The sequence below is a fragment of the Leptodactylus fuscus genome, chromosome 1 (genome assembly GCF_031893055.1).
Source record: "Leptodactylus fuscus isolate aLepFus1 chromosome 1, aLepFus1.hap2, whole genome shotgun sequence".
NCBI lineage: Eukaryota > Metazoa > Chordata > Amphibia > Anura > Leptodactylidae > Leptodactylus > Leptodactylus fuscus.
Window position 1 is genome coordinate 191428327 of NC_134265.1, and position 8748 is coordinate 191437074.

Here is an 8748-nt window from a genome sequence, read left to right on the forward strand (position 1 = left end):
AGAGCTATCGGTGCCGGTACCGTAGCTCTTCATCGTCAGAAGGGGGTTTCTGTCAGTCAGGAACGGCCTTCCTCACAGCAGTGTTTATAGCGCTGTACTGTGAGAGCAGTTGTTGCTCACCGCCCAGCCATGACGCCTCTAATCATCGCTGGGTGGTAAGCAACGCCCCCTCTCACATTACAGCGCTATAGGTGCTACTGTGAGGAAGGGCGTTCCTGACTGACTGTCAGAAACCCCCTTCTGACGGTGAAGAGCTATGGTACTGGCACCGATAGCTCTTCACCAGGCGCACAGAACTGGAAAGCTGATGAATTCAGCGTCGGCTTTCTAGAGGTGTATACAGCGCATGTACCCCAGGAGGTGAAAGGTCCTCTTTAAAAGGGGTTATCCGCATTCTATTATTGATATATCACCAATATTAAATTTGCAGGGGTCGAATATGCAGCTGCAGAGGAATAGTATGGCTTCCAGTAATGTTACCATACCAGGGGCCACGCTGCTCACTAGCTGTATAAAGTGTAGCTTTAGGTACTGCAGCGCTGTCCCATTGAAGTCTGTGAGGCAGCCCTACAATACCAAAAGCCACAGCTCCACTTTATACAGTGAGAGAGCAGCAGGGCTCCTGGTATGAAGAATAGTTATCTTTTATTCATAGGATAGAGTTCTCAGAATCCAAGTTTTCTTCTAACTAAATCCAGGCTGAATGTAGCCGTGCCCAGCTGGACGGGAGGCGTCCATATTCCCATTGAATTCAGTGGAAGTGTCTGAAATAGTGAAGTACAGGATTTCGTCTATCTCAGGTACTCCCATTAAAGTAAAAGAGGGCATGGACACCTGTCCAGCAGGCATGGCTACAATCGGCCTGGAATCAGTCAGACTAAATTCACTGTGGGGAGAAAAACCCCATTCTCAGGACCAGGAACCTGGATTCATTATCGTCTGTCCTATGGATAAAGGTAGTTGTAGTTAGGTGACTCTGGCCTCCTAATAATTCATGAGCATGAAAGGAATTCAGATGGAAGAAGTAGAGGTCAGTGGGGATTTGTGTCCCTACAGTTCAAGAGCCATAATCAGCGCACTTCTCTGTCCTTAAGGCCAGGGCCCCACTTGGTGTAAACGCCGTGGGAAAAAAGCAGCATTTTACAGTCACAGCAAAGTGGATGGGATTCTAGCAATTCCCATTCCCACTTTGTGTTAAAATAGTTTTGCACACTTTATTGTGCACAAAAATGCACTTTAAATGATGCCACAAACTGTACGGGCGATATTTCATATGGTAGTAGGGTGGGCCCCAGGTACCCCAGTCCGACCCTGTTTACAAACTTTAAAGTTGGTAGTTATGGTATTAGGTTACAATATTTTAGCTGGGGTAAAATCCAGTAGGGTACAATTGTTAATGTGCACAATGCCATAGATAGTTGTAACTATGGCAACCAAATAAGTCATAGATGAGCCTATTATTAGCTATGCAGTATGGAAAGCAGTGTTGCAAGCACATGTCAAGTGGGGTAGCAAAGGTTATTTGTGATGCTATAGAAAACCTATTAACCAAGAACAGCTGAACCCTTCTATCGCAGTCATCAAGCCTTTAAGAAACTATAAACAAGAAGTATCAGAAGCCTGAGGTCTGTTACGCATTGGTCTCATTCTGGCATTATGTCCACTGTTGATCTTCTACTAAGGGAACTGGGCTACAATACATTATGTACAATTGGTGAAGGCGCGTATTCAAAGGTCAAAATGGCGATATCAAACAAATACCACTGCAAAGTTGCTATTAAGGTCATAGACAAGAGAAAGATCCCAGCTGAATACTCCAAGAAATTTCTTCCCCGTGAGCTGGACATTTTGAGGAATGTTCGACATGCCAATGTTATAACTGTTTTTGAGTTTATTGAGATAAATAATGGACTACAATTTATAGTAATGGAATTGTGTCTCACAGACCTCCTGCAGTTAGTGCAGAATGCAGGACGGTTGTCAGATGGAAAGGCCAGAAGTCTTTTCAGGCAGATCACCAAGGCCATCAAGTATCTGCATGAACATAATGTGGCACACAGAGATTTAAAGTGTGAGAATGTGCTCATTACTTCAGGTCACAATGCCAAGATCACAGACTTCAGCTTTGGAATCATATTCCCCCATGACTCACAACTGTGCACCACTTACTGTGGATCGGCAGCATATGCTTCTCCCGAGGTGAGTATGAGCGTGTATTGTACATATATGTGTGTGTAGATTTTTATTTTATTTTTTAAAACCTTTTGGAAAACAGTCTATTTTGACTGTTTTCAAATAAGTCAATTGTGGCTTTAATTGAAATGTTTTCAATAATTTTTAAAATTTTAATTTCTCTAAAGACATATACCGTAGTTATAGCATACAATATATTTCAGAACTTTCAGGTGGCTAAATCTTTAATCAGTTCAAACTCTTCTGCTGGTACAACACTCATGAAGTGCTGCCATCAGGGTTGCTTTAACCATAGGGCCAATGGTCCACTAGCATTTTGGATGGCGGGACAGTCCTGCGTTTGCTGTCCCACAATGGGTCTCGACTGCCCCAACTCTGGACGCCAATGAGTTGAAGACCTATTGAGCGGTGAAGTAGGTATCTTTCTGCTCCCTGCTTAACCATCTGGCTTCTGTCTTTGGTCACGGTGTCATGATATCACTTATATCTTACCTTGAAGATTTTGGGACCAGAGAGAGAAGGTAACGGAGAAAAAGTATTAAATAAATATATATATATATATATATATATATATATATATATGTTAAATATTTCATTTTCACAAGAGGTAATAGCAGGGTCGGACTGGGGTGCCTAGGGCCCACCAATGGGATTATTTCCAGGGGCCCACCCTACTGCCATATGTAATATCGCCCGTCCAGTTTTTGCCATTATACACGTTTAAAGTGCATTTTCACGCACAATACAGTGTGCAAAACAGCTATGGCTACACTAGTACTTCCTTCATGCAACCAAAGATCGCAGTGTCCCTTTGGGACTCTTTCACATTAGTGAATGGAGTCGCATTGGGTCCCTCAGGTTGCAATGTGACTCCATTCACTAACATGAGTGAAAGAATCACAGGGCGACATCTTTGGTTGTATGACAAAAGTTATAGTGTAGCCATAGCCTTATGCTAGGTTCACAACAGCGGCAAGCTCTCCGTCATACAGGTCCACAATGGGACCAGAATGACGGAGAGGTGGACTATTAAAATGGCGGTTACACACAGACAGTGGCAGACCTCATTAACATAATGAGGTCCGCCAGGTGTCAGCCATTTTCAGGCAGATAAGTGTATGTTCACACATCAGTATGCCATCCGTCCGTTTGAATTCAGTTTGACACTTCAAAACGTATGTGTATCAGTCCGTTTTGAAGTGTCAAACTGAATTCAAACGGACGGATGGCATACTGATGTGTGAACATACCCTAAGTCCTCAGCGTTTCTGAAACTTGGATATTGTTATGCTGGAGCTCTAGAAAAGGGCACCAGCATAACAATAGAGTGGGACATTATCTATGGGGTGGGTGGACTACAACTCTCAACAGTTCCAGGGCATCTGGAGCTGCTGGGAGTTGTAGTAATTGAAAGATTTGGGGGCATCTTTCGATTGTCCACCTCAGACAGCGGGGGGATTGGGGGTGCTAGCAGTACCATTACAATAAATTACAACATTACAATAAATACAATGCAGTAATATTTTGTGCAGTAATACTCACAGGAGACGTCTTCCCACATTTCCCGTCTCTTCCCTTTGGACCGCCATGACCACTTCTTCCAGCTGTGACTTGACTCTATAAAGTTTGAAACACAGACATCTTTGACTCCTCACTTCTCCACACCATATATATATATATATATATATATATATATATATATATATATATATATATATATATTAATATATATATATATATATATATATATATATATATATATATCACAGCAGCCCCTGCAGCCTATATTATGCCCCACAGTGGCACAATAGACTGTGGGGCATAATAGAGGTTGCAGGGGGGCCACTGTAGGGCATAATAGAGGTTACAGGGGCCACAGTGGACCTTTCAAGCTCTATTATGCCCCACAGTTGCACACCCATGAACTATTATTATACTCAATGGTCTTTTCAGACCCTGAGTATAATAATCGGAGCCCCAGGAGAGGTGAGAGAACATAATAAACAGTGTTACTCACCTCTCCGGGATCTGATGTTACTCCTAGCAGGCTTCGGGCCCATATGGTAATGTGTCAGATGTCACGTGGTCTGGGATATTACCATATAGGCCCAAAGCCTGAGCTAGCAGTAACATATAGGCCCAAAGCCTGTGGTAGCAGTAACAGGTTATTACTACTACCACAGGCTTCGGGCCTATATGTTACTGCTAGAACAGGCTTCGGGCCTATATGGTAATATTCCAGACCACGTGACGTCTGGGCATTAACATATAGCCCCGAAGCCAGCTTGGAGTAACACCGGATCCCGGAGAGGTGAGTAACACTGTTTATTATGTTCCCTCACCTCCCCTGGGGCCCCGATTATTATACTCGGGGGTCTGAAAAGACCCCTGAGTATAATATTAGCGGCAGTGGGATCGCGGCCTGGCCCGGGCCTATTCACTACCGCCCGCCGCGGCCTAAAGTACAAGGGGAAGAGGGGGCGGCAGTGAGCAGGTCCGGGTTGGTAAATAGGCCGCTGCCTGCTGGTAGATACTCCAGCAGGCAGCGGCCGATTATAAAACAAAAAAAAAAGTTATTATACTTACCGTCCGACCGCGCGCTGCTGCTCCTGCTGCTGCCGCATCCTCTTCTGTCAGACGTCTGTGTATCAGCGTAGGCGGCGTGATGACGCCGCCTACGCTGATACGTAGATGGCTGAACAAGCGCAAGGAGATCAGTAGCTCTCCTTGCGCTGGTTCTTAGGATTAGGGGAGGCGCCCTAAGCGCCTCCCCTAATCCTCCTCTGACATGGGCAGGGGCCCGATTGAAATCATTTTAGCATAGGCAGGGGCCCGATCGGGCCCCTGCCTATGCTAAAATGATTAGTAGTATAGTCCGGGCCCGGGGGCCCACCGGGGGATCCCCCGGTGCTCCGGCGGGCCAGTCCGACCCTGGGTAATAGGAGAAAAAGCACATGTTTTGGCACGTAGCAACAGGGCATAGAAGGGAAGGTAAACAGATGTTGTTGGAATATTTTCATCCTTTGGATGTCATCCTCCTGTGGTATGCTGAAAACTCCTGAGAACTGATCCAATTTTGGAAACTACTCTCATTAACGTATTCATTTAGGCGTATATGAAGAAGTAGCAATTTTGTTTTCTACTTTACCAGTGTTTAAATTTCTATTGTGGACTATATGTAAACTCTGCAGAATACATCAGGGAATAATATTTTATTTTAGAGGGCAATGGGTTGTTTGGGTTTTGTTTTTATGGCATTCACTAGCAGTTACCCGCGACTTCGTCTGTGGGTTAGCGGTGGCGCTGAACCGCTTATATTTCTTGTCCGCCCATGTCTGCCCCCAGTTTCTTGGCCCCCCATCTCTGCCTCCAGTTTCTTGTCCCCCATCTCTGCCCCCAGTTTCTTGTCCCCCCATCTCTGCCTCCAGTTTCTTGTCCCCCATCTCTGCCCCCAGTTTCATGTCCCCCTTCATCTGCCCCCAGTTTCTTGTCCCCCTTCATCTGCCCCCAGTTTCTTGTCCCCCCCATCTCTGCCCCCAGTTTTTTGTCCCCCCATCTCTGCCCCCAGTTTCTTGTCCCCCCTTCATCTGCCCCCAGTTTCTTGTTCTCCCATCTCTGTCCTCAGTTTCTTGTCCCCCATCTCTTCCACCAGTTTCTTGTCCCCCCCATCTCTGCCCCCCAGTTTTTTGTTCCCCCGTCATCTGCCCCCAGTTTCTTGTCCCTCCATCTCTGCCCCCAGTTTCTTGTTCTCCCATCTCTGCCCCAAGTTTCTTGTCCCCCCATCTCTGCCCCCAGTTTCTTGTCCCCCCATGTCTGCCTACAGATTCTTGTCCCCCCATCTCTGCCCCCAGTTTCATGTCCCCCCCATCTCTGCCTCTAGTTTCATGTCCCCCCCATCTCTGCCCCCAGTTTCTTGTCTCCCCATCTCTGCTCCCAGCTTCATGTCCTCCCCCCCTACATCGGCCCCAGTGTAGTTGGACTCACCTTGCCACGCTCCCCTGCCTCTCTCTCCGCTCGCTCGCTGCACATAGGTGTCGAGCGGCTGGCTGTGTGTGGCATATATGAGGCAGAGCGAGGGCCGGCGTCAGGTTGCTATGACAGCAGTAGCCTCGCACTGCCTCCCTTGCCTGTCAGGCATGCGCTTGTATTGCAGCCTAGGCAGGTAGACTGCAATAGAGGCGCCGGTATTACACAGTGCATTGCTGAATACCGGCGCCTGTATTGCAGTCTACCTGCCATACGCAGCCAGCCGGCCGACACCTATGTGCAGCGAGCAGAGAGAGCGGCGGGGGAGCATGGCAAGGTGAGTCCAACTACACTGGGGCTGATGTGGGGGGGGGGGACATGAAGCTGGGGAATGTGGTTGATCCTGGGGACACCGACCTAGGGACACCCCTTCTCCCGGGACACCCTGTCCCCAACCCCTTCCCCAACCCCAAGAATCACCAAGAAGCTTTAGGTGATCTTTTGGTCCCACATTTTCCTATGGATAGGGAATGAGTGTCCATAACAGCACAATCCCGGTTGCCATAAGCTTTAGAGATGAACACTTATTTGGCTAGAAGATATAAATCCCCCCTGTCCCCAATACACATGCACATCTAACTTGGCTGAGCATGTTTTCAAAAGAAAAAGAGGATAGGCTGCTGCCAGATACCTCTAAGGATCCTTCTTTTTCCCGACATCTGATATTGTAGAAGAATTGGTATAATCCCATACATATTAAATGGTTAGTCAGTCCCAGGTATGGCTACCTGAATTCCACTACAAGAATAGAACGATTTATAATCTGCCAGCCACTAAAACTAACATTATTAGGTAACTGATTCACGTGTATAAAGTAGCTGCAGTTACATGAGATTCTAGTTATTGTATTCGGAGTAAAGAAAAGTTATTTTTGTAGGTGCTACAGAACATTCCCTATGATCCAAGGAAGTATGACATATGGAGCCTGGGAGTGATCCTCTACATAATGGTGACTGGAAAAATGCCATTTGATCACTCTAACTTGAATGCACTGCCAAAAATTCAGCAGGTAGGAGTAATCTTTTCGGAAGCTATAGAAGTGAATGCAAAATGCAAGAGCCTCATCAAAAAAATCCTGCAATACAACCCTAATGATCGACCTGATATCTTCACACTAGTAAAGGAAGACTGGCTACTAACAGCATAAAACCTTCCAAATCCTTGAATAAAGACAAAAATTAGTACCAAAAGTTATTCAATTTGTAGAATGTATCTAAACACACAAGGAAGCCACTGAACAGAAGATGCTCCAGAATTAATATACACTTGTTACTGTATATGAGAAAAAATAAGCAAATACGTTTTCCAAGATGTAAATAGGAAAACAGTGCCTCTGGTTGCTGCCCTCTATTGGCAGCCCCTTAAACATCATACACAACTTTTTAGATAAGTCTTATTATGCTATGATGCGAGGTTTAGCCAAGTGCTGTTTCGATCTGTTGGATCTCTTCAGCACAGCGTAGGAATACTGGTTTGGCAGAGTGAGAGACTATAGCCCAGTGAAGTGAAAAAGGCTTTGTAAGACTCCATACACCTGCGAAAGTGATCTCTCCTCTAGGAGAGATATTATCCCCTAATCCTTGTTCCTGTATAGACATACAAACTACTGACATACCGTTAACCCATACAGAATTGGCTAAACTGCCAAGGGGGTTTCTGGCTGTATAAGGTTAATAACCTATCATTTGAAGATAAATGCAGCGTCTTCACTGAAAACCAAGCACAGCACTGAACATTATATAGCAGTAGCGTTTGGTATTGTAGGTCAGCCATATGCACTTGAATGTCCAAAGAGCACTCAAAGCACCCCTTTCACTGTAGGCAGTTGATCTGCATAGGTCCCAGGTTTATGACCTATATGTATCTAGCTATGCAAATCTTTATCTGGGCAGATGATTGAAGAATATGGTCTTTTTTTTGTACAACTGGGAATTATCTGCTAGTCACTGGTTGCGATTTGTACAGTAGATGATAACCTTATTTTACAAAAACAAAAAACTTTGAAAAATGCAAAAAATAGTTTTAGTTGCCATACTCTGAAACCCCTAACTTTTTAAGTTTTTGGATATGGAGATGTGTAAAGCGTCTTTTTTGCTGCTCGAGATGGAGTTCTTATTTATATTATTCTGAGAAGAATCCAATGTTTTGATCATTTAATTTTTTTGGAGGCGAAATGATGAAAAAAATTACGATTTTGATCTTTATGTATTGAAACGGTATTCGCCATACGAGATAAATATTTTTCTTATAGTTCAGCCTAATTTATTTCTGCTTGTTTTTGTTTATTTTTATGTGTGATCTAGGGAAAAGGGGGTCATTTTTAATTTTTATATTTGAAATACTTTTCAAAAACATTTAAATTTTTTTTTACTTTTCAGTTAGCCCTGCTAGAGGTCTTGAACTTCTGATCATTAAATCACTTGCACTATAGATTGCAATACTACTGTACTGCAGTCTATGGGAAAATCACTACTTATTGATTACTTACTTATTAATCACTACTATTGAGGTTTGCCACAGGCGGAGCCG

General features: G+C 44.6%; 1 protein-coding gene across 1 annotated transcript; it reads left to right on the forward strand.

Annotated features, from left to right (window-relative positions):
* The first annotated feature begins 1656 nt into the window (after positions 1-1656).
* Positions 1657-7366, forward strand: TSSK6 (testis specific serine kinase 6). The gene is made up of 2 exons (XM_075264098.1): positions 1657-2199; positions 7097-7366. Exons 1-2 carry the CDS (start codon positions 1657-1659, stop codon positions 7364-7366), a joined length of 813 nt encoding a protein of 270 aa, XP_075120199.1.
* Positions 7367-8748: the final 1382 nt, after the last annotated feature.

Coding starts and splice junctions, on each gene's coding strand:
- TSSK6 (XM_075264098.1), top strand. CDS start 1,657: ATGTCCACTGTTGATCTTCTACTAAGGGAACTGGGCTACAATACATTA. Junction 2,200..7,096: donor CAGCATATGCTTCTCCCGAG/GTGAGTATGAGC, acceptor TTATTTTTGTAG/GTGCTACAGAACATTCCCTA.